The sequence below is a fragment of the Erythrolamprus reginae genome, chromosome 7, assembly GCF_031021105.1.
Source record: "Erythrolamprus reginae isolate rEryReg1 chromosome 7, rEryReg1.hap1, whole genome shotgun sequence".
Taxonomy (NCBI): Eukaryota; Metazoa; Chordata; class Lepidosauria; order Squamata; family Dipsadidae; genus Erythrolamprus; species Erythrolamprus reginae.
Genome location: NC_091956.1, coordinates 8,293,662 through 8,318,743, shown reverse-complemented (window position 1 = coordinate 8,318,743; position 25,082 = coordinate 8,293,662). Strand labels below are relative to the sequence as shown.

General features: G+C 41.7%; 1 protein-coding gene across 2 annotated transcripts; it reads left to right on the top strand.

The window, feature by feature from the left end:
* The first annotated feature begins 4,636 nt into the window (after positions 1-4,636).
* PAQR3 (progestin and adipoQ receptor family member 3) lies at positions 4,637-23,168 on the top strand. 2 transcript variants are annotated; one of them, XM_070756931.1, is made up of 8 exons: positions 4,637-4,892; positions 10,077-10,344; positions 11,884-12,046; positions 12,710-12,865; positions 16,062-16,259; positions 18,002-18,092; positions 20,019-20,170; positions 21,908-23,168. In XM_070756931.1, the coding sequence occupies exons 2-7, from the start codon at positions 10,160-10,162 to the stop codon at positions 20,144-20,146; spliced, it is 921 nt and encodes a 306-aa protein (XP_070613032.1). In that variant the 5' UTR covers positions 4,637-4,892; positions 10,077-10,159; the 3' UTR covers positions 20,147-20,170; positions 21,908-23,168. The 2 variants fall into 2 exon arrangements, with proteins under 2 accessions (XP_070613032.1, XP_070613033.1); XM_070756932.1 differs by having other exon boundaries at positions 4,714-4,892; positions 18,002-18,081.
* Positions 23,169-25,082: the final 1,914 nt, after the last annotated feature.

The window sequence follows — 25,082 nt, the reverse complement described above, 5'->3', positions numbered from 1 at the left end:
ATACAAGAAAGGGAAACAAGGGAAAGGAGAGGGAGGAAGGAGGGAAGGAAGGAATATGAGAAAGGGAAAGAAGAGGGAGGGAGGAAGGAATACGAGAAAGGGAAAAAGAAGGGGAGAGAAGGAGGGAGGGAGAGAGGAAGGAAGGAATATGAGAAAGGGAAACAAGGGAAAGAAGAGGGAGGGAGAGAGGGAGGGAGGGAGGAAGGAATACGAGAAAGGGAAAAAGAAGGGGAGAGAAGAGGGAGGGAAGGAAGGAAGGAATACGAGAAAGGGAAAAAGAAGGGGAGAGAAGGAGGGAGGGAGAGAGGAAGGAAGGAATATGAGAAAGGGAAAGAAGGGAAAGAAGAGGGAGGGAGGAAGGAAGGAATACAAGAAAGGGAAAAAGAAGGGGAGAGAAGGAGGGAGGGAGAGAGGAAGGAAGGAATATGAGAAAGGGAAATGGGAAAGAAGAGGGAGGGAGGGAGGAAGGAAGGAGGGAGGGAAGGAAGGAAGAGGAGAAAGAGAAAGGGAAAAAAGAGAGAGGGAGGGAAGGAAGGAATAGGAGAAATGGGAGGAAGAGAAAGAAGAGGGAGAGAGGGAGGAAAAGTATAGGATAGGAAAGGAAAGGATAGGATAGCAAAGGAAGGGAAGGGAAAGGAAAGGAACATGCAGAATGAATGTGTGGGGTAACTCTAGAAACATTTCTAGATCCTCCTCAAAACACTGTTGTAGAATTGGGGAAGTGAATCTTTGGTGAGACAGAAGTTACCAGTGGACGTAATTTTAAAGCCACAAATGTTGCCTTCACCCAAAGGCTGTAGAATCCAAAATATGATTAGCAAGGCTTCTTATCAAAACAGAACAGGGTGGAAGACACTTTGCATTGGGGCGTTGGGAAACAACAGGGATGGAGTGACATCTGGTGGAAGTTGAAAAGGTAGGATTTTCCCGGCCACTTGACCCATAGGACTTTAAGAATCACATAAGGTCAGTTTTGAATACTAAACTCGGGTCTCAGTCGTCAATTCAAGGTACCTCTACCTAAGAACGTCTCTACTTACAAACTTTTCTAGATAAGAACCGGGTGTTCAATATTTTTTTGCCTCTTCTCAAGAATTATTTTCCACTTAAGAACCCGAGCCTCCGAAACTGTAGGGGCCTCTCTGTGGAGCCTCTCTAGGAATCTCCTGGGAGGGAACAGGGCTGGAAAAGGTGGGGAGAAGCCTCCGTGTGATTTCCCCAATCGCACGCGTTATTTGCTTTTACATTGATTCCTATGGGAAAAATTGCTTCTTCTTACAAATTTTTCTACTTAAGAACCTGGTCACGGAACGAATTAAGTTTGTAAGTAGAGGTACCACTATACTTGAATAAAGGCCAGAAAAGGAGGGGAAGAGCCTCTGTTGGGACTCTCTAGGAATCTCCTGAGAGGAAACTGGGCCGGAAAAGGTGGGGAGAAGCCTCCATGGGGCCTCTCTAGATTCACTCAGATCAAGAGTCAGCAACCTGTGGCTCTGGAGCCACATGTGGCTCTTATACCCCTCTGCTGCGGCTCCCTGTTGCCAGTCAGCTCCACAATTGATAGGGCTTCCGGTAGGGACAGGTAGAGGAAAAAGGATGTCACACTAGGAAGAGACTCTATGGTTGGGGGGAAGTGGATTTCCAGTTGGTAAAGAAAAAAGGACTTCCCACTAGAAGGAAACTCTATGATAGGGGAAGTGGACTTCCTGTTGGCAAAGGAAAAAGGATGCCACACTAGAAAGTGACTCTATGACGGACTTCCAGTTGGCTCAGGGGGCTTCTGATTAGGACCTCTGTGGCTCTTTGAGTGTTTAACGTTGCTGACCCCTTAGACTTGCGTATATACCGCTCCATACAGCCCTCAATGAGCAGTTTATAGAGTCAGTGTATTTTCCTCAACAATCTGGGTCCTCAGTTTACTGACCTCAGAAAGATGGACGGCTGAGTCAACCTTGAGCCAGTCAGGATCGAACTCATGGCTGTAGGCAGAGTTAGCCTGCAAGGCTGCCTTCTAATCACTGCGCCACCACAGCTTTTAATGGTATCAGCAAGCAAGGCACAATAGATTGCTAGAAATACCCGAAACCTCCCTTTATGAGGCTGGAAACGAAAGAACAGTGGTATAAAATGATACTCCATGTCAGAATACAAAATTGGGTGGGTTACTCGGCACAGCTGCCGGCATAATTTCATTGCCACTTCTAATACCACAACATCTGGCCCTTGGCAGCTGGATTTCCATCTTTTTAGTTCATAATCCACATTTCTCCCCTGGAGGATAGGGAGAAATTTTCAAAGTTTTGCATGGCCTCCAATGAAAAAATGACATATTTGCTAATCTGCAGAAATGGTGCAGTGCCTCAGAGAAATCAGGTTAACCGTTTGGGATTAAATGAGGAACATAGCAGTTATTTGTACTGATGAGACTGTTCTGCACAGCCAGAAAAATACAAGTTTGCAGACAGGATCGCTACTCCATTAGTAACTGATACTCCACAATCAGGTTTCAAGGACAAGTCATTATATTTCTTTTTTTCTTTTTAAAATTTTTGTTTTATGTTTTTACAACAAACATTACATCATTCAATGTGTCAGCTGGGTACAAAATTTTGTCAATTGTTACAGTTACCACCATTTTACGCATACAAATATTATTATTATTATTATTATTATTATTATTATTATTATTATTATTATATGTCAGTACAACACAGCAAACGAGATCACTATGCTGGATTTCGTATTTCATCACCAGTCGGGCGCTTCCCAAGCACCTAGGACTGCGTGATGTAGCGGCGAATTATGTTTGCCGATCCCAGTAAAGTGGCCTTTTGCGATTGACAGATGGAGATTTTGTCAATTCTGATGGTTTTCAAATGTCCGCTGAGATCCTTTGGCACTGCGCCCAGCGTGCCAAATACCACTGAGACCACTTTCACTGGCTTATGCCAGAGTCGTTGCAGCTCGATTTTTAGATCTTCGTATTTCACTAATTTCTCCAGCTGCTTCTCCTCAATTCTGCTGTCCCCTGGGATTGCGATGTCGATGATTCATACTTTCTTTTTCTCCACGATCACAATGTCTGGTGTGTTATGCTTCAGAATTCGGTCAGTCTGAAGTTGGAAGTCCCACAGTAGTAGTAGTAGTAGTTATTATTATTATTATTATTATTATTATTATTTACAGAACATGTACAGAACTCTACTTTTACATTTCAATTTAAATTATCTTTTTATCAAAACATTTTCCTTCTTGCATTGTTTAATTTCATATCTGTTTTTATCTGTATTCATTTTCTATCCAATGATAAATACACTCCCATATATGATAATACTCCAATTCTATCCCCAAGATCTACTTTTGCAACCCTTTTATAAGCAAAGTAGTGACTTATGACCAGGCAGCGGTACCCAAAAAGGCTTCAAGAGTTGTTAACCTAATCCTACGTAACTACTGCTCTGGTAAGTTCACACTACTAACCAGAGCATACAAACCTTTCACCAGACCGATCCTTGAATATCTGTCTGGAACCAACACTGCATTTCGGACATAAACACTCTAAAATATGTCCAAAGATACTTTACTAGAAGAGCTCTCCACCCCTCTACTCACAACAGAATACCCTACACAACTAGACTTAAAATCCTAGGTTTAGAAAGCTTAGAACTACATCGCCTTAAAAATAACAAAGCATAGCCCATAAAATCATCTGCTACAATGCCCTTCCTGTCTACGACTACTCCACCTTCAACCACAACCACACACGAGCACACAACTGATACAAACTCAAAGTAAACCGCTCCAAACTCGACTGTAGGAAATACGACTTTAGTAACTGAGTAGTCTGCGGAGAGGGGCGGCATACAAATCTAAATAATAAATAAATGGAACTCACTACCAGACTCTGTAGTGTCATCTCCTAACCCCCAAAACTTGACCCTTAGACTATCCAGTGGACCTCTCCTGATTCCTAAGAGTTCAGTAAGGGGCGTGCATAAGTGCACCAGTGTGCCTTCCGTCCCGTCCTAATGTTTCTCTCTTACTATGAAGATTCATCACATATTTGTTAATTGTTTGTTTTTCATTGTTGTCTTTTTAATGATAATGATAATAATAATAATAATAATAATAATAATAATAATAATAATAATACTACTATTACTACTACTACTACTACTACTACTACTACTACTAATAATAATAATAATAATAATAATAATAGATTTGTATGCCACCCCTCTCGGGGCAGTTCACTGCAAGAATAAACAATGTAAACAAATCCAATAATTAAAACTACGGCTAAAAATGTGTGTTTTATCAATTAAAAAAATAAAATAAAATAAAAACCCAGTGACTGTCTGAATCCCATTCATTCCCAACACAGCAAAGGGTAAGCTATCCCAACTAGCTAGACTTCAGTTCCTCCAATTCTCTTAAATGACAATTTCAATTTTTTTTAAAAAATCGTTTAAAATCGATAAGCCATCCCCCCCCCCTCCATCCCCTCAGCCGCCCCCACCTCGCTCCACTCTGTTTATATGGTGTCCTTCGGCCACGCCCCCTGCACGTGCCCGTCGGGCGGGCAAAGGAGGAGGGGGAAGGGAAGGAGAGCGTTCCTATTGGTGCGCTGTCGGGCTTTTTTTCCCCCTCCTCCGCCGTGACGTCAACACCGCGCGACCGTCGCGAAGCCCCTGCGTCATCCGAGCGGGCCTAGGCGACCGGCGGCGTGAGGTAGCGACGCAATGGCGGCTTAGAGACGGAGGTGGCGGTTTTGTGGGCGAGGAGGAGGAGGAGGACGGAAGGGGAGCCTTTTTCGCCGCCAGGATGCTTGAAGGGCTGAGGCGGCTTCAGCTGCTCAGGTGGCGGCGGCGACGGCAGCAGCAGCGACCGGGGTGAGCGACGGCCGCTTGCGTTGTCGGGGTTCTCTCAGCCTGTTGGTGGGGCCTGAAGAGCCGGCGGAAGCCTCTGGCCTCGCTTTCTCCTTGCGCGGCTCATCCTGGCCTGGTTTGGCTTTGAGGCCCTTCCCAGAGGAGGAGGAGGGTGGTTGGAGAGCGGCAGTTGGAGGCATTTCATAAGCTAAAGTGCTCTGGGACTTCAGGCTACAGACAGGCAGACACCTGTCACACCACAGCCCAGGCTTAGCAGCTGTCAATAAGACAGAAGAAAAGAAAAGGCTGGATGGTGAAGGTGACAGAGAGAGAGAGAGAGAGAGAGAGAAATATAGAAGACTGAGGGCAGACAAAGACTTCCTGGTCCATCTAGTCTGCCCTTATCATTTCCTGTATTTTATCTTAGGATAGATCTATGTTTATCCCAGGCATGTTTAAATTCAGTTACCAACCATGTCTGCTGGAAGTTTGTTCCAAGCATCTATTACTCTTTCAGTCACATAATATTTTTTCAGGTTCCTTTTGATCTTTCCCCCAACTAACCTCAGATTGTGCCCCCTTGTTCTTGTGTTCACTTCCCTATTGAAAACACTTCCCTCCTGAACCTTATTTAACCCTTTAACATATTTAAATGTTTCGATCATGTCCCCCCCTTTTCCTTCTGTCCTCCAGACTATACAGATTGAGTTCATTGAGTACAGATTGAGAGAGGCAGAGATACAGATAGTCCTCGATTTGCGACCACAATGGATTTCACACACACACACACCCCAATTTCTGTGGTTAAGGGAAACAATTGTTAAGTAAATTTTGCCCTGTTTTAGGATCTTTCTTGCCACAGTTGTTAAGTGAATCACTGCAGTTGATAAGTGAGAGAAAATGTAAAGAATGGATGATTTATTCCTGTAAAGCAGTTTCACGATTATTTACTATTGTGCCCCCCCCCCCCGGAAGAAGTTAATATTTTGCCCCTCCCCCCCAATTCTCCACCATAGTCAGCATATTTTCGCTGAAAAAACCCAAGCGGCTTATCAGCGTGATTGGGGTATAATGTGTTGAAGTGATGCCTTAATTTATTTGGCTTCATGCTGTCCCTGCCAACATTTTTAGTCTCCCACCATAGTCACAGTAAAGCCAAGCGCTATATTCACTTCATCATATTTCCTCGTCTTAGCTTTCAGGATCTTTGTGTTTGTCTCATTATCTCTATCTCTTTCCTCCTTTCTTTTCATCCCTGTTAAATATTTTTCCAGCGTGTCTCTTAAGGGTTTGTTATATGCAGTTCATATCTCTTACTCTGTGCTATGTGCTATTGTTTGGTGCAAAAAACCCTTATTCCTCGCAGCAAAAAAAGCATGTTCCCGGAGTCACGCACCCCCTCCTGGCATCACTCCATGCCCCCCTAGGGGGGCCTGCCCCACTATTTGAGGAACACCGTTGTAAAGAGGAGAACATGAGTGCAGCCATCTTTTGTTATATAGCCAAAATAATATTTTATAATCCAGTGAACTTTGATACACTTATGTAACATTGCATATTTGTAGAAATGAATTCATACCTGTCGGCTAAAATGTATTTTGTACAAAACAAGATACAGATTGTGGGGAAAACAGGAAATTACGTTTAGGAGATTTCTGTTGTTTTATCAAAAAGTACATGGGAAATAATAAATTAAGGAAGCGAGTACCAACGTCAGGATGAGATGGGATTTTCCAGAGTGACAAAGAACATGTTTATTTTGTGATATAAAAACTGGATGTATGAATATGTAATCTTGCCTTCTTAGGTTTCTTCTTCTCCTTGAAGGCCCTTTGATCAAAGGTTAAATTATACGTCTGTTTCTGTTCTTTGGCTCCTGGGGAATTACTTCATGAATTTTTCTCACAATAAGTTAGTATACCAGTATAAGTTAGTATAAGTTATAAGTTAGCATAGCAACCCCCATTGGGTTTAACTAGTTAGTATAACTAGTTAACAAGTTAGTATAAGTTAGTAACCACAATCTGGCTTTCCCCCATTTGACTTTGCTTGTCAGAAGGTTGCAAAAGGAGATCACTGAACCTTGGGCACACAGCAATGGTCATAAATATGAGTTGTTGCCAAGCGTCTGAATTTTGATCTCATAATTCCTTGTGTGTCCAATCACACTTGGCCAATAAAATTCTGTTCTGTTCTATTCTAATCATGGGGATGTGCAAAGGTCATAACTGCGGTGGGGGAAGTCATACTTTTCAGTGCAGTGGCAGCTTTGAACAGTCACTAAACAAGTGGTTGTAAATTGAGGACTACCTCTAGAAGAGAAAGAACTGGAGGAGAGACCAAATACCAAGCACTGCAAATAGAGATAGGACAGTTGTAGCAAAAGCAAGCCAAGGTAATACTAATAGTGGCAGGTGCTTTGGGTGCAATCCCACAATACTTGGGGCATCCCTCGGTCACCGTGGCATTGACAAGTTCACCATTGATAAATTGCAAAAAGGTGGCTTTACTCAGAACAGCTTACATCCTGAGATGATAACTGTATCCCTGTCAAACATCTGTCTATCTCAAGTCTTTGGGAAGGACTCAATGGGCAGGCAAAAATGCCATACTTGGTCTGAACATCTGGTTGACTACAACAGACCAATAATAATGAAGGTTCAGCTGTGTGAAAATTTGTACCTGTCTCTCTCCCACTGTTTGAAGTTGCTTGGGAGGTATATACATTTAAATAATGATATTTAAATGTAAACCTTTGAAAAATGATGATTAAGTGTATACATTTAGATAATATATACATTTTAATAATTAAATGCATGTATTGCCCAGCTTCCCGATGACTCTGGAGAGGCAGCTGGGAGGTTTCACACAGGACTGTTAATTAAAAACATCGAAAAAGGTTTTTGGGTAATACAGAGAAAAGAGAAAATGAACACTTCTAAGTTAGTTATAATATAAACTATTTCATTCTATCTTATAATTCTTCAAATAGTCATTTATTCTTATATATTTAATTTCTCTTTATATATATATATATACATATACAAGTATATAACTTTTTAAAATACAAAGAAATTTAATTAACAAGTTTAATATTAAAAATACAGAATTAAATTCAACAAGAATGTAATTCACAAGTGTGGTACTTCTGCATAGATCTGGTAACAGTTAGAGGTTTTTATATTCTGTATTAGTTAGACTTCTACGATAAGCGGAGCAATGGCAGCTCCTTAAATGTTTAATGTTGTATGTCTTTGTCCTTTTTTGAAAATAATAAAAAATATTTTTTTAAAAAAAAAGGTTTTTGGGAAGGTTTTGGAAAATGAGCTAGCTAAGATCTTATGGGACTTTTAAGATCTAAACAGACAGACAACTGTTTGAAGTTGCTGACAAAATGTTTATAGATTATAAAACAACATAACAAGAAACATGAAGCAATAATTGTGGAGAAAACCAGGGAACTAGGGGGGGGGAGCAATTATTAGGGTTTATTGTTAATCAGATTTAGAAACTACCCATTTCTGTCTCTCCCTCTATATATGGGTAGTCCTCAACTTATGTCACAACCCCCAAATTTCTGTTGCTAAGCAACAGTTGTGAGTTTTGTCCCAACAGTTGTGAGTTTTGTCCCATTTTATGAACTTTCCATAGTGGTTACATGTGAATCATCGTAGTTATAAAGTTAGTAATAACAGTTGTTAAGTGAATCTGGCTTCCCTATTGACTTTGCTGGTCAGAAGGTTGCAAAAGGTGATGCCATGACCCCAGGACATTGCAACCATCACTAATACATGCCTGTTTCCAAGTGTCTGTCCTGTCATTTTTTCAGCACTGTTATAACTGAATGGCCACTAAATGGTTGATTGTAAGGCAAGGACTACCTGTATTGTATGCAGAGCACAACTTTTAAGACTCTTGTAATCAGTGTTCCCTCTAATTTTTTTTTGGGGGGGGGGCGGAAAAGTATAGTGTCTGAGCGGCAGTCCCTTCGGGACTGGGCGGCACAGAAATAATAAATAAATAAACAAACAAACAAATAACCCACCCTGTTTTGCCTCAGAGAATTTCAAAATAAAATACTGTACTGTGTGTCTATAACAGTGAGCTCATAATAGGGCAACTCTATCAATATCAAAATGCCACTTAAATAGTTGAGCTAGTTTCAAACTAGATTTTGATTTTCTTTCTCTCTTCCTTACTCCCATTCTTTTTCTTTCTCTTTTCCTTCCTCTCTTTTTTCTATCTGTTTCTCTCTCTTCCTCTCTTCCTCTCTCTCTCCTTCCCTCTCGGCTTCTGGGCAGGTTTGGAAAACTCTGAATTGATGATGATTTTTAAGTGAGCGATTGCTCACTGCTCAGCTTAGAGGGAACTATGCTTGTAATAACAGGGAGCAGTTTCTGGGAGGGCTGCCTTTGGGCCTGTTTCTCTAGTCGAAATATTGCTGACAAAGCTTTTTTTAAAGCGGAAAAGAATATTAAACAGGCCTGTCTTTATCAGCCCAGATACATCTTGCTCTACATTGTTATAATCATTAGTCTTAAAAGTGTCTGCTGTTGGTAATACTTTTTTGCTGCTGCTGTTGCATTTTCAGAATGGGAGTTTTGATTTTCCCATATAGAAAAATGCAAATTGTTTTGTGACAAGTGAATGAGGGGAAAGCTTGGATATTCCATATCTTCATGGCACCGGACCAGAATATCATCGGGACCGCCTCCTGCCGCACGAATCCCAGCGACCGGTTAGGTCCCACAGAGTCGGCCTTCTTCGGGTCCCGTCGACTAAACAATGTCGTCTGGCGGGACCCAGGGGAAGAGCCTTCTCTGTGGGGCCTCCGACCCTCTGGAACCAGCTCCCCCCTGAGATTAGGATTTCCCCCACCCTCCTTGCCTTTCGCAAACTCCTTAAAACCCACCTCTGTCGTCAGGCACGGGGGAACTAAAACATCTCCCCCTTGCCCATGTTGTTTTGCCGTTTGATTGATTGACTGTGTGCCTGTTTTTTATATATATTGGGATTGTTTTATGAATTTTTTAACTTAAAATTGTAATTAGATTGGTGGGCATTGGATTTGTTACTGTGTACTGTTTTTAGTATTGTTGTGAGCCGCCCCGAGTTTGCGGAGAGGGGTGGCATATAAATCCAATAAAATCTATATCTGTCCTATTTTAGACCTTAAACCTCTGAATATTTTATCTTCGTATTTTTCAGATAACTTATACTAGAAGTCAAAAGCCTTGTGTATTGCTACATGTTTACTCTTGCCTTGGTTGACGACTTGAAACACTCCTAAAATGCACCAGAAGCTCTTGAAGAGCTCTCACTACATTGAGCTGGGAAGTTATCAGTATTGGCCTGTTCTTGTTCCTCGAGGAATTCGTTTATACACCTATGAACAGATCCCTGTGTTCCTCAAGGATAATCCGTACATCACTGACGGCTACAGAGCGTACCTGCCTTCTAGGCTGTGTTTAAAAAGGTTTGGAGTTACTTGAAATGGTTCAAAGGGAAATTAATCAACTAGCCCGGATTGAAGCAGTGCCTATAAGAAACAATGAAACGTTTTTATTTTGAGGCTGCTTGGTTTACTTATATTTATAATCCTGCTTTCTGCAAATTATAACCAAAGCGACTAATGAAGCAAGGTGCATTGACTTAATTTAAATGTTATTTTCTCTGTGTGAAATACGACTTAATTCTGTCTTGCTGATTATCCTTTGAGCCACAAGTCTCCTTTTGTCAGTCCCTTTTTCTAGAATCTAAATAAGACAAACTCCACCCTGCAATTTCTCAGGTCCAGTATATCCATACAACAGCAGACGTAAATGGCTCTCGTAATAATCTACAAGCAGTGAGATTAAATTTGCCTGCGGTCCATTGTTTTAGGACAGGAATCCCTGATTAGATCTAGGCATTGCCCAAAGCAAAAAAAAGCAGAAAACAAAAGTTATGGATTGTCACGGCAACCATTTTCATGCACCTACGGCTGCAATATAAATATTGCAAATGAGAAAAATAAAAATCCCTGAATACAGAACAAATAACTCTTCGGTGAGCAATTTATTTCCATTTTTTATTCTTCCTGAGGAAAGGCAGAGAAATACAGTGATACCTCGTCTTACAAACCCCTCGTCATACAAACTTTTTGAGATACAAACCCGGCGTTTAAGATTTTTTGGCATCTTCTTCCAAACTATTTTCATTTTACAAACCCAAGCCACCGCCACTGGGATGCCCCGCCTCTGGACTTCTGTTGCCAGCAAAGCGCCCGTTTTTGCGCTGCTGGGATTCCCCTGAGGCTCCCCTACATGGGAAACACCATCTCTGGACTTCCGTGTTTTTGTGATGCTGCAGGGGAATCCCAATGGGCGCTTCGCTGGCAACAGAAGTCCAGAAGTGGAGTTTCGAGGACTTCTGTGTTTTTGCGATGCTGCAATTTCGCTGAGGCTCCCCTTGCTGGGAAACCCCACCTCCGGACTTCCGTTGCCAGCGAAGCACCCGTTTTTGCGCAGCATCACAAAAACACGGAAGTCCGGAAGTGGGGTTTCCCATGGAGGGGAGCCTCAGGGGAATCCCAGCAGCGCAAAAACGGGCGCTTCGGCTGGCAAAAGGGGCGAATTTTGGGCTTGCACGCATTAATCGCTTTTCCATTGATTCCTATGGGAAACATTGTTTCGTCTTACAAACTTTTCACCTTACAAACCTCGTCCCGGAACCAATTTAGTTCATAAGACGAGGTATCACTGTATATGCTAATAATGCTAATTCAGGTTAATAATGCCCCTTTCTTTGGCGACTTTAAGACTTGTGGACTTCAACTCCCAGAATTCGGGGAATTAAATTCCACAAGTCTTAAAGCCGCCAAGGGTGGAGACCCCTGGACTAAAGGACAGAATGCTGAGCAGATTGCATGGAAAAAATACACTGCTCGCTGAGTTGAATCACATTCTTATGCTGCTATCAGTCAACATTATTTAAAAGTAGTTAGACGTTGTTTTTATCTCTTTTCCTCCCTCAGTCTGTTTGTTTTGTCCAATGAGACAATCAATATCTGGAGTCATTTGCTGGGCTTCTTTCTCTTCTTCACTTTGGGCATATATGACATGACATCTGTGTTGCCTTCTGCGAAAGCTTCTAGAGAAGATTTTGTTATTTGTTCTATTTGTCTTTTTTGCTTTCAGGTGAGTTATTTTACATATGGCAGCCAAACTTTACAAGGTGTGGGTATCTCAGAAGGAGTGATATAGAATAAAGCTTGCATTTTCTTGCCTCGTTTATTTTAACCAAAACATGATAATTTACGGTCCTTTAATTGTAGATTGCATGGAACAATGTTATCATCTTATTCTGAAATCAAGGTAGCATCTCCAATTGATCTTCTCCCTTCCTTCCTAGTCTCAATGCATTTGTATTTCACTAGGAATTTTACTCGCTAGTAGAATTAGTACACCGTAATAGAATGTTAGTGGGTCGCGTAAATCCTATTTTGACTTGTTTTCAGTTTTTCTGCTCAGTCTATTAGTATTTTCCTATAGTTGTTGCTAATTATTGTTAGCCTTCCTCTAGGATCCCCTCATATTGGAAGGTAGTAGTGTAATAAATAAATGTTTCCATCTCTTTTCATATTGTAAGCAAATTGAGTAGAGTAAATCTGCTTTGCTCACTTTATACTTTTGAGAAGAAACTCACAAGTTTATTTATTTATTTGATTGGATTGGATTTATATACTGCCCCTCTCCGAGGATTTAGTTCGGCAATTCCTTAGACTGCTTCACGCTGAAATCTTAAAAAACCCAAATCAGTGGCATAAAATTAATGTGAATTTGTTTTAATGTTTTTGGTAGGTCTGTATGCTTTGCTCAGTAGGGTATCACCTCTTCTGTTGTCATCGTTCCGAAAAGACCAGTCGAAGATGGATGGCATTGGATTATGCAGGAATTTCGATCGGGATCCTAGGCTGTTATGTGTCAGGAGTTTTTTATGCATTTTACTGTAGTAATGTAAGTTGGGCACAATGCTAGTTGTTGTGCACCTTAAACTCTGCTGGGGTTGTTGTCTCCCAAATAATTAAGTACATCTGATTGTACATTAATTCAGAATTCCAATCTATTTATTTATTTACTTACTTACTTACTTACTTACTTACTTACTTACTTACTTACTTACTTACTTACTTACTTATTGGATTTGTATGCCGCCCCTCTCCGAAGACTCGGGGCGGCTAACAACACTAATAAAACAATGTACAATAATAATCCAATAAATTTCATTTCATTTTCATTTTATTGGATTTGTATGCCGCCCCTCTCCGTAGACTACTAAAAATGATTAAAAAACCCATTAATATAAAAAACCCATTAATATAAAAAACCCATTAATATAAAAAAACAAACATACATACAGACATACCACACATGAAATTGTAAAGGCTCCGGGGGAAAGAGCATCTCAATTCCCCCATGCCTGGCGGCAGAGGTGGGTTTTTAAAAAGCTTACGAAAGGCAAGGAGGGTGGGTGCAATTCTAATCTCTGGGGGGAGTTGGTTCCAGAGGGCCGGGGCCACCACAGAGAAGGCTCTTCCCCTGGGTCCCGCCAAGCGGCATTGTTTAGTTGACGGGACCCGGAGAAGACCCACTCTGTGGGACCTAACCGGTCGCTGGGATTCGTGCAGCAGAAGGCGGTCCCGGAGATCTGTAATATAATCTACTTAAAATAAATCTATTCAAAGTCCAATCTGCTATTCCATCTAAGCAGACTCGAATCCTGAATAAACCTTTATTATTTAATAAATAATAAAGTCAGTCTTTCTTAGCAGCAGAATGTGGAATGTGTACAGCTAGTGCAAATATTGAGAAAGCCACTTCAAGAAACACGGCAGTATCCCAAATGGGCTAACTCACTGTTGAATAATCAAAACTAGAATACAAAGTGTAACAAACTGCAACAAAGATGATAATTATTATTATTATTATTATTATTATTATTATTATTATTATTTATTAGATTTGTATGCCGCCCCTTTCCGTAGACTCGGGGCGGCTCAGAACAAAATAAAACAGTTCATAACGAATCTAATAATTTACAATTTAAAATATTTAAAAACCCCATTATTTAAGCAAACATACATACAAGCAGACCGTACATAAATTGAATTGAATAGGCCCGGGGGAGATGTCTCAGTTCCCCCGTGCCTGACGACAAAGGTGGGTTTTAAGGAGTTTACGAAAGGCAAGGAGGGTAGGGGCAATTCTAATCTCTGGGGGGAGCTGGTTCCAGAGAGTCGGGGCCGCCACAGAGAAGGCTCTTCCCCTGGGGCCCGCCAACCGACATTGCTTAGTTGACGGGACCCGGAGAAGGCCCACTCTGTGGGATTAGGGACTTGGAGGCTAAAATATATGAAGAACGGTTACAGGACCTGGACCTGGCTAGTCTAGGGAAGAGGAGGGCCAGGGGAGACATGATAGCAGTCTTCCAATATTTGAGGGGCTGCCACAGAGAGGAGGAGGTCAAGCTATTTTCCAAAGCACCTGAAGGCCAGACAAGGAATAATGGGTGGAAACTGTTCAAGGAGAGATTGAACCTAGAAATGAGAATTTTGGAACAGCCTGCCTTCCAAAGTGATGAGAAATTCACCACTAGAATCTTTCAAAAAGAGACTGCACTGCCATTTGTCAGAAATGGTGTAGTGTTTCCTGCTTGGGTGGGGGAGTTGGACTAGATCAGGGGTAGGGAACGTTGGCTCTTCTATGACTTGTGGACTTCAACTCCCAGAATTCTCTGAACTAGAATGATTGGCTCAGGAATCCTGGGAGTTGAAGTCCACAATTCTCTGAACTAGAATGATTGGCTCAACTCCCAGAATTCTCTGAACTAGAATGATTGGCTCAGGAATCCTGGGAGTTGAAGTCCACAAGTCATAGAAGAGCCAACGTTCCCTACCCCTGGACTAGATGAACTACAAGGTCTCTTCAAACTCTATTTTTCTGTTAGTATGTATGTATGTATGTATTTATTTATTTATTTATTTATTTATTTATTTATATATATGCCGCTCATTCCAAAGCTGACTCAGAGCGGCATATAAATAAAATCATACATACATACATACATACATACATACATACATACATACATACATACATTTTAACAGAAAAATAGAGTTTTTTCTGCATGTAAATAAAATAAAATAAATAAGTAAGTAAATATTAACAGAAAAATGTAATAAATAGGAACCACCTTCTGCCGCATGAATCCCAGCGACCGATTAGGTCCCAGAGTCGGCCTTCTCTGGATCCCATCGACAAAACAATGCTGTCTGGAGGGCCCCAGGGGAAGAGCCTTCTCTGTGGCGGCCCCGGCCCTCTGGAACCAACTCCCCCCCCCAGGAGATTAGATCTGCCCCCACCCTCCTTGCCTTTTGTAAGCTATTAAAGACCCACCTATGTTGTCAGGCATGGGGAAATTGAGATACCCCCGGGCTTATATTGTTTGTGTATGGTATGATTGTGTTACATGGTTTTTTAAATAGTGGGTTTTAGACTTCTTTTAATGTATTGGATTTGTTACATTGTTGTTATTGTTGTGAGCCGCCCGGAGTCTTCGGAGAGGGGCGGCATACAAATCTAATAAATTATTATTATTATTATTATTATTATTATTATTATTATTATTATTATTAAATACAATAATATTAAAATACAATCACAAATACATAATAAAATCAATAATAATAAATAATATATTTAAAAGAACCATACATACACAGCAGCCAGTCTAATTCCCGGCCTGCCGGAAAAGCCAGGTCTTAACGGCTTTCCAGAAGATCGGTAGGGAGTAGTTGATTCCATAGGGTCGGAGCCACCACAGAGAAGGCTCTTCCACGAGGTCCCGCCAACCCACATTGTTTGGTGAACGGGACCTGGAGAAGGCTGACTCTGTGGGCCTTTACTGGCCGCAATGAAGTATGAGGTCGGAGATGGTCCGGTAAATAGTCTGTCCCTGAGCCATTTAGGGCTTTAAAGGTGATAACCTTTTTATCAATATTTGGAAATTCAAATAGTACCATCCTGATTTATACAGTTGTTCCCCTTGTTTTAAGGAAAGCAGCTTAAATAGACATTCCAGCATTGGCTGGAATTGCCACGCGAGTACCCAGGTTTCTTCACATAAATCTCTCCTCCCTTCCTCCCATTCTAGTACTGGCGTCAAATATACTTGATCACGGTGCTTGCTATGATCCTAGCAGTATTCTTCGCTCAGATTCACCCCAGTTACCTCACTCAGCAATGGCATCGGCTGCGCTTGGCCATCTTCTGCTCCGTGTCAGGCTATGGAATTATTCCCACCGTCCACTGGATTTGGCTTAATGGAGGCATCACGACGTCTATTGTACAGGTAAATATAGAGCCGTTAACCTGCTCTGCTACATTCGCTCGGAAGATGGTTCTATGGCCCTTACGGAGGCCTGCTTCCCATTCTTATTGGTTGAGGGCAGTGTTTAACCCTTAGCCAGCCTTGGTTAATCTTGGAGACTACACAGCAGAGGGGTCAGACTCGATTTCAAAAAGGGGCAAGTCAGGGTTGTGTTTGACCCCCGGAGGGAGGGGGCAGCTCGACTCATGTCGTGGTGGCCAAGTGCTAAGGCAGGACTTCCCTCAAACCCTCCCTCTCACTTACTGACCCCTCACATCCTGGACACAAACTGTTTCAACTCCTACCCTCAAAACGTCGCTACAGAGCACTGCACACCAAGACAACTAGACACAAGAACAGTTTTTCCCCCCGAACGCCATCACTCTGCTAAACAAATAATTCCCTCAACACTGTCAGACTTTCTACTAAATCTGCACTTCTTTTCTACTACTGTAGTTTTTCTCATCATTCCTATCACCCATTTCCTCCCATGTCGACTGTATGACTGTAACTTGTTGCGTATATCCTAAGATTTTTATTAATATTGCTTCTTCATTGCTTATTTGACCCCTGTGACAATCATTAAGTGTTGTACCACATGATTCTTGACAAATGTATATTTTCTTTTATGTACGCTGAGAGCATATGCACCAAGACAAATTCCTTGTGTGTCCAATCACACTTGGCCAATAAAATTCTATTCTATTCTATTCTAACTTCCTTCCTTTTATTTAACCTTACCTCTTCTTTCTTCTTCCTTCCCCTCTTTCCTTATTTTTTCTTCCTTCCTCTCTTCCCATCTTTGTCCTTCTTCTTTCCCTTTCTCCTTTCCTGTCCCTTCTTCGATGTTCAAATGCAAAGGGGGAAACCTCTCCTTTTTTGTTTTGCTTTTAGTTCGTTTTGCTAGCCCTCTGCCAGTGAAAACGGAGCTTGGCCATGTGTGGTCCCACAAACTCTGTTTTTGCTTGTAGAGGCACCACAAGCTGCTCTTTCCGCAGAATATCTGGAGAACATGGGACTAGTCATTTAACAAAGTTGTGAGATAATACTATCTCACAGTGCAAAGCAATGGCTATTTCTTGAAAAATACCAAGGGCTTTTTTCCCCCTTTGCAATCCTTTATTTTGAATTAAATGCGTAACACGTGTGAATATGAACTGGGTAGGTTTCACAAGTTATCCAGCTTTTCTATAGTACAGTGTTCCCTCAATTTCCGCGGGTTCGAACTTCGCGGATAGCCTATACCACGGTTTTTAAAAAAATATTAATTAAAAAATACTTCACGGTTTTTTTCCTATACCACGGTTTTTTCCATCCGATGACGTCATACGTCATCACCAAACTAATAATTTTTGCAAATAAATAACAAAAAAAATAATTATTGTTAATAAATAATTATGTTTATAAATATCAGGATCACTATTCAATGGTGAGTACCAGTAATAATGGTGAGTAAATGGTTGCTAAGGGAACGGGAAATGGTAATTTAGGGTCTTAAAGTGTTAAGGGAAGGCTTGTGATACTGTCCATAGCCAAAAATGGTGTATTTGCTTCCGCATCTCTACTTCGCGGAAATTCGACTTTCGCAGGTGGTCTCGGAACGCATCCCCCGCGGAAATCGAGGGAACACTGTACTTGAAATCTGTTGAAAAGGATTGTTCCAGAGATCTGAAACTTGGATGCTTTCAGCGATTATGGTTAAATGTTTTATTTTCCTTTCTCAGGAATTCGCTCCCCGAGTGATTGTGATGTACTTAATAGCCGTCACAGCATTTCTCTTCTATATTTCTAAAGTCCCAGAAAGGTACTTTCCAGGTAAAGATATTCCTGATCGTTTGCTGGCTGGATCAAAGGTGCACACACTATAGTTTGGACTAGCGTTGTGATCTTGTTTTAGAGTGAACATTGGAGGAAATATAGAAAACTCTCCAGTCGGACACCTAAATTATTAAGTATTGTACTTAAGGCAGATGTTGTCTTTAAATCTGCATGATATGCATCTTAACACACTATGCATTTCTATAACTTGAAAAATAGTATCAACTTGTCGTGTGCTGTCATCAACCTTACTGCACACATTTTTTTAAAAAAAATAGCAATAGCACTTAGACTTTGTTCTGTCGGGCTCTCTGGTAGACTCCTCCCAAAAATTCACAGGTACAAATTTCAGACACACACACGTTTGAAAAGTCAAAACAATGTTCTTTATAATGAAAATTCACTTAACCTAAGCCCTCTTTTGGTATAGCAAAGAGCACTCGTCTCCAAACAAACTGGTAATTTGAACAAGTCCCTTATCAGTTCTGTGATACTTAGCTTGCAGCTGGGAGGCAATTCACAGTCCTTCTTTCACAAAGTGAAACACACTTTGCTCTGGTTTAGTTTAAAAGCGGGGGAAATCAGCACACAAAGGTCAAAGTCAGTAAAGCAGTCATGAAACACAACGATCAGATAATCCTCCACAATGGCCAAACCCACACGCTGCTATTTATAGCAGCCTCACTAATGACCACAGCCCCACGCAACCACAGGTGGCCTCAATTTCTTTGATAATAATCTCTCAGTTGTTGCTGCCTATGCATCGCTCTCCGCATGCATGGCTGTATCATTAACTCTTGTTCTGAATCCAAGGAGGAGCTAGATAATTGATCTCCTTCTGAGCTGCCTGCCCCACTCTCCTCCTCCCTGTCACTCATGTCTTCGTGGTCAGAGGAGCCTTCATCATCAGATTCCACCGAGGGCGAAACAGGCCTGCAGCATGTGGATGTGATCCCCACATCCACAGTCCTTGGGGCAGGAGCTAGGCCAGAGCTAACCACAACAGACTTATATACCATTTCACAATGCTTTACAGCCCTCGCTAAGCAGTTTACAGAGTCAGCGTATTGACCCCTACAATCTGGGTCCTCGTTTTTACCCTCCTCAGAAGGATGGAAGGCTGAGTCAACCTTGAGCCTGGTGAGAATTGAACTGCTAAACTACAGGCAGCTGGCAAGCAGCAGAAGTAATCTGCAATTTATTTATTTATTTATTTTTTGATTTGATTTGATTTGATTTGATTTGTATGCCGCCCCTCTCTGTAGACTCGGGGCGGCTAACAACAATAATAAAACAGTATATGACAAATCTAATAATTAAAATAATTAAAAATCCCTTATTAAAAACCAAACATACCCACAAACATAACATGCATCATTTGTATAGGCCTAGGGGGAGAGGAATATCTCAATTCCCCCATGCCTGACGACAGAGGTGGGTTTTAAGGAGCTTACAAAAGGCGAGGAGGGTGGGGGCAATTCTGATCTCTGGGGGGAGCTGGTTCCAGAGGGTCGGGGCCGCCACAGAGGAGGCTCTTCCCCTGGGTCCCGCCAAATGACATTGTTTTGTCGACGGGACCCAGAGAAGGCCAGCTCTGTGGGACCTAACTGGTCGCTGGGATTCGTGCGGCAGAAGGCGGTCCCAGAGATATTCAATACTGCATTCTAACCACTGTGCTACTACAACTCTGCCTCAACATCAAATTGACAGTTAATAGTAGCCAGCCAGCCATAACCTGAAAGCTCAAGAATGGTCCTTTCCTGACCCAAAAAATGCCTTATTCTCTCATTTTCTGGGCTGAAAAGATCCTTCGTTTCCAGATCAGCCAGAGGAAAAAATATATATTTGAATGGCTGTCTCCTGCACTCGTTTTCATGTTCCTTTACTCCTTCGTGATTAAATTTGTTTTCTCTTCTTTCACAGGACAGCTAAACTACCTCGGCTCCAGTCACCAACTTTGGCACATTCTTGCTGTGGTGATGTTATATTGGTGGCACCAATCAACCATGTACATCATGCAGTACAGACACAGCAAGCCTTGCCTGGATTAGAGTAATGCACCCAAGTGCGCCAAGGTAAGGAGCTCTCGGTATAGGACAGGGGTAGGCAAAGTTGGGTCTCCTATGACATCTGGACTTCAACTCCCAGGATTCCTGAGCTGGCATGGTTGGCTCAGGAATTCTGGGAGTTGAAGTCCACAAGTCATAGAACAGCCAACTTTGCCTACCCCTGGTGTTGTGGTTAGCTCTGGCCCAGCTCCTGCCCCAAGGAATGTGGAGGTAGATGTGGGGGAAACATCCACATGCCACAGGCCTGTTTTGCTCCCGATAGAATCTGCCGACAAAGTCTCCTCTGACCAAGGAAGCATGAGTGACAGGGAAGAGGGGAGTTTGGCAGACAGCCCAGGAGAAGATCAATCATCCTTATCATCCCTGGATTCTGAACAAGAACTTATGACAGATCCACGCATGTGTAGAGTGATGCATAGGAGAGAACAACTGAAGGATTATTACAGGAGATAAGTGAGGCCACCTGTGGTTGGGTGGGGCTGCTGTAATTAGTGCTACAGATAAAAAGAGCAGCGTGCTGAGTTAGCCTCGTGGAAGTTTATCTGATTCATAGTTTCGTCAAGATCGTGGTTTGCTGTTTCCCTGTTCAAGTCTCTGTGTGGAATTTCTGGACTTTTGGAATTTGGACTCAATTTCCCAGTTACTGGGTGAGAAATTGGATTGCATTTAACCTGTGCCTTGTGTGTACCAGAAAATCCCTTTGACATTTAAAAAGGGAGTTTTTTCTGCTTTTCTGTTGATAAAGACTTTTGGTTTTCCTTCTATGGTGTGGTGTGTGTCTGTTTGGGACTAATTACCTTGTAATTACGGGCGGTTGGGACACGCCGGCAGAACACCCTGGTATAGGAGAACTGAAGATCTTCTAGCCCAGTGATGGTGAACCTTTTCGGCCCCAAATCGGAATGATCGTGCATGTGCACAAAACCCAAAATATCAGCTGGCCAGTGCACACTTGCCTGTTTTTGGGTTGTTTTCCAGTGCTCTGATTCTCGCGAATGGGAATAATTACACATACATGTCAAGTGATATACAAACATCCAATAACATAACTTCAAACATGACTTATCTTTGAGTCCTTCCTTTCCCCAGATACCACAAACCAATTTCCTTGAATAATTTCCTTTGAGCAAATGTTTCTCACACCTAATTTCTCTGAAGCCTCCTGCCTTATCACAACCAATCTCCTATTTACCGTGGTCAAAGTCTTTTATCACAGTCTCATCCTGTTTTGCTTCAGGCAATGTAAATTTCCCCCTTTGATCGTATAACGTCCTGTTTGGAGTGATGTATACTTGTTTATCAGTGAGATGTTTATTGGTCAGTGTCTTCCTGTTGCAAATTTCACCAGAAATACAGACTAAGCAAGTTAATTCCGTCCTATCCTGGCTGTAATGGAACCAGGGTAAGCAGAGCATTTTATGCTAGAGGTCCAGATATATATAATATGATATAATCCTATTCTAACATGCATGCTACACTGGAACAGTGTGTCACCTCTGGCACGCATGCCATGGGTTCGCCATCACAGTTCAGAGCCTGTTCTAGGACAGGGAATCTCACCACAGCAGCCACAGAGAAGGCCCTTCCCCTTGAGGAAAGCAATGCTTTTCAGCCATCTTTTTTTATTTCTGTGAACCCGGAGATGGCAACCTCCCCCTGCTAGGAAAGTTCTCTTAGCAAAAGCATCTTGCTAGGTTCTGCTTGCAATAATTTAAAAATGAGTTTTGTGTCATTTTCTTCCAGAACGTCAATCCTTGTCCCGAAGTTTGGACATTGAATGCCTGCATGTCGTGCCGATTTCAGGAGCCACCGCCAGAGTTCTCGTTGAATCCTCTTTCTTTTAGGAATATTATGTTAATAAGGCACTCCTGACACCATCGATCTCCATCAGCCGAGTAACTATTTGTCCACTTTAAGGAGGTGGAAAGAACTGCAGAAGACTCGGTTGCATATAAACGACTTTTCTTTGAACTACTGACATATATATAAATTATTTGGATGTGGGGACTGCTTATGCGATCCGCAAGAAACGTTCTCCGAAACGCATGCACGTGACATCCTTGTGACATTTGCATGCCGGGACCTGACTTGAAAATCCATGTTAACTGTACCTTTTTAATGTGCACTGTGTTGTGGCGCTGACGTTTCATTTGAGAAAAAAAAATTCAAATATAATACATTTTTTTAAAATTGGGAGTTCCTTTTCCTTCCAGTAAAAGAGTCTCCATAGTTCATTGCAGGGTAAATTTTATCTTCAAACCCAAGAGTTGGACCCCTCAGCCATCGTTTTCTGAGCTTGGGAGCTTGTAATCGATGGGGTAAACACGTAACAAGGGTCAAAAGATTTTAGACTCGGCTAAAAAATTGCTGCAAGTAACGCTCGCCATAAACGTGACCTGCTTGCTACTACTTAGATAAAGTGGAATTCTTCTGAGCCATTTCTCAGGATAGTACCTGCTTAATGCCAAACACAAAGTGCTTGTGCCTTGATAACCACTTCCTGCTGCCCTGGAGATTTTGAAGAAAGAGGTAAATTAAGCCAATGCAGGAAAAAATATCTGACTAGCAGTATAGCCATCTCGGGTTTTGAGATTCCAGCATCCATGTCTTCACAACCTCGTGCCAAAAAGGAATTTGCAGAGAAGAATGAAAGGAGGTAAGGGGCAGTTTCCAATACTGGTATAGAATTGGGGAGGGAGGGAAAAATAATGTGCAACAAAATAAGCTAAAAATCTGTTTTAAAAAACCCTGGAGAACTATAGTACTAGTACTGTATAAGACATTTTGAGGGTGATTAAGAGGTGATTCACACAGTGCAGAAATGGCTTCGTGACCAGAACAAGGAGTGGTACCGACAGGGCATACACGCCCTTGTGTCTCGCTGGAGGAAGGCCATAGAACAGGATGGAGTTTAGGTGGAAAAATAGGGAGAGTAGAAGAAACACCATTCTTTCTTGTGTGCAAGTTTCATTGTGTTCAATAAATAATTGTTGAAGAAAAAAAATGTGGTGCATTACTTTCTGGGCGGCCCCTGTAACATACATGACTTACAGACGCCATTTCGAAACACTGGTGCAGCTACGCTATCTGTCTGAAGAAACACAAAATTTATACATGCACTCCTGACAATTCAAATAATGCAGTGTTTTTCAACCAATGTGCCGTGGCACACTAGTGTGCCGCGAGACATGGTCAGGTGTGCCGTGAAGCTCAGAGAGAAAGAAAGCAAGAGAGAGAGAGAAAGAAAGAAAGAGAGAAAGAAAGAAAGAGAGAGAAAGAGCGAGAGAAAGAGAGAGAAAGAAAGAGAGAAAGAAAGAGAGAGAGAAAAAACAAGAGAAAGAAAGAGAGAGACCAAGAGAGAGAAAGAAAGCAAGAGAGAGAGAGAAAGAGGGAGGGAAGGAGAGAGAGAGAAAGACATAGAGGGAGGTAGGGAGGGAGAGAGAAAGAGCATAAAAGAGAGGAAGGAAGAGAAAGAAAGAGGGATGGAGAGAGAGAAAGAAAGAGGAAGGAAGGGAGAAAGAAATAGAGTGAAGGGGAGGAAGAGAGAGAGAATTTTTTGTCCAAACTTTTTTTAGCGCCCCCCCCCCCCCTCCGCCAACTCAATGTGCCCCAGGGTTTCGTAAATGTAAAAAATGTGCCGCGGCTCAAAAAAGGTTGAAAATCACTGAAATAATGTACCGGTATATCTAAAGTTTAGCATTTTGTACCATTACTGTAGGCGATACAGTGCATTACTTTCTGGGCGACCCTCATATATAAGAACAATTAGCAGGCTTTTGAGAATTCAGCTAATAGCTCATTGTTGAGTTTTCCGTGATTAAAAATCAAATTGTCCCACTGTGGGGTGTGGGCCTGTTGGGAACCACTGATCTAAAACGATGAGTGCCCTGGTTGTTATGAAATTTTTTTTAAAAAAAAACGGACAGACTACAAAGCATAAACTGTTTAATAAGTTTAATAAGCTACAGCTTTGTTTCAGATTTATTCCTCTGGCCTGGGACAACCGTTACAGAGAAATCTGGAGGAACCTTTCACTGTACATTCAGAGTTAACTACAAAAGGCTTTTGTCGTTGCATCGCTGCTTCGTCACCTGAGATTTTTAACTGCCTACGAAAGTCATTGAAATTGTTTGCACTCAAGTATAAAGGCAATTTTATGAGGCTGCGCTGTACGTGTTGTGTAAATAGTACTTCAATAAATGGTTTGCCAAAACGTATGATTCGGTGTGTTGCATGTAAAAAATAATTGGGTAAGGAGGTTGAAAAATCCATCATAAGAAAAGGCAGGGCTGTAAACCTGGGATCTCCTACTATTACTCTGCATGCTCAAAAGCACATTAAAGAAAATCTTAAATACAGTGGTACCTCTACTTAAGAACTTAATTCGTTCCGTGACCAGGTTCTTAAGTAGAAAGGTTTGTAAGAAGCAATTTTTCCCATAGGAATCATTGTAAAAGCCGTTGAATGAACTCACTATGTGTTTGATGGATATGTACAAAATGGCAATTTCTACATTCTTCAAGAGCTCAAAAGGGGCAGGATGAGTTATGACTCCTGATCTTTTTAAATTTGCCCAGCTGGGATTTAAAAACACATTGCAGGTATCTGGTTGTTTGGGTTTTGGGTTTTTTTTCCCCCCACAATGTATGAAAAAGAAACACTCTTTTCAAATAAACTAGATAACTTTGAAATTTCGCTCGGGTGTTATTAACACATCTCAGTCAACATACTTCCTTTGCAAATGGTACAATAAGACTTTTATTATAACAGCTGGCATTGGATGGAACAAGATTTAAGTTCAAGGAGATGTAAATGAGATCTTACACACTGGAAAAGTCTTCCTAACAGTACTGGAATGGCACGTTGTACTCGTAACACCCCAGCCCCGTTGCAAATTCACACAGTGGTTGGTGTTACA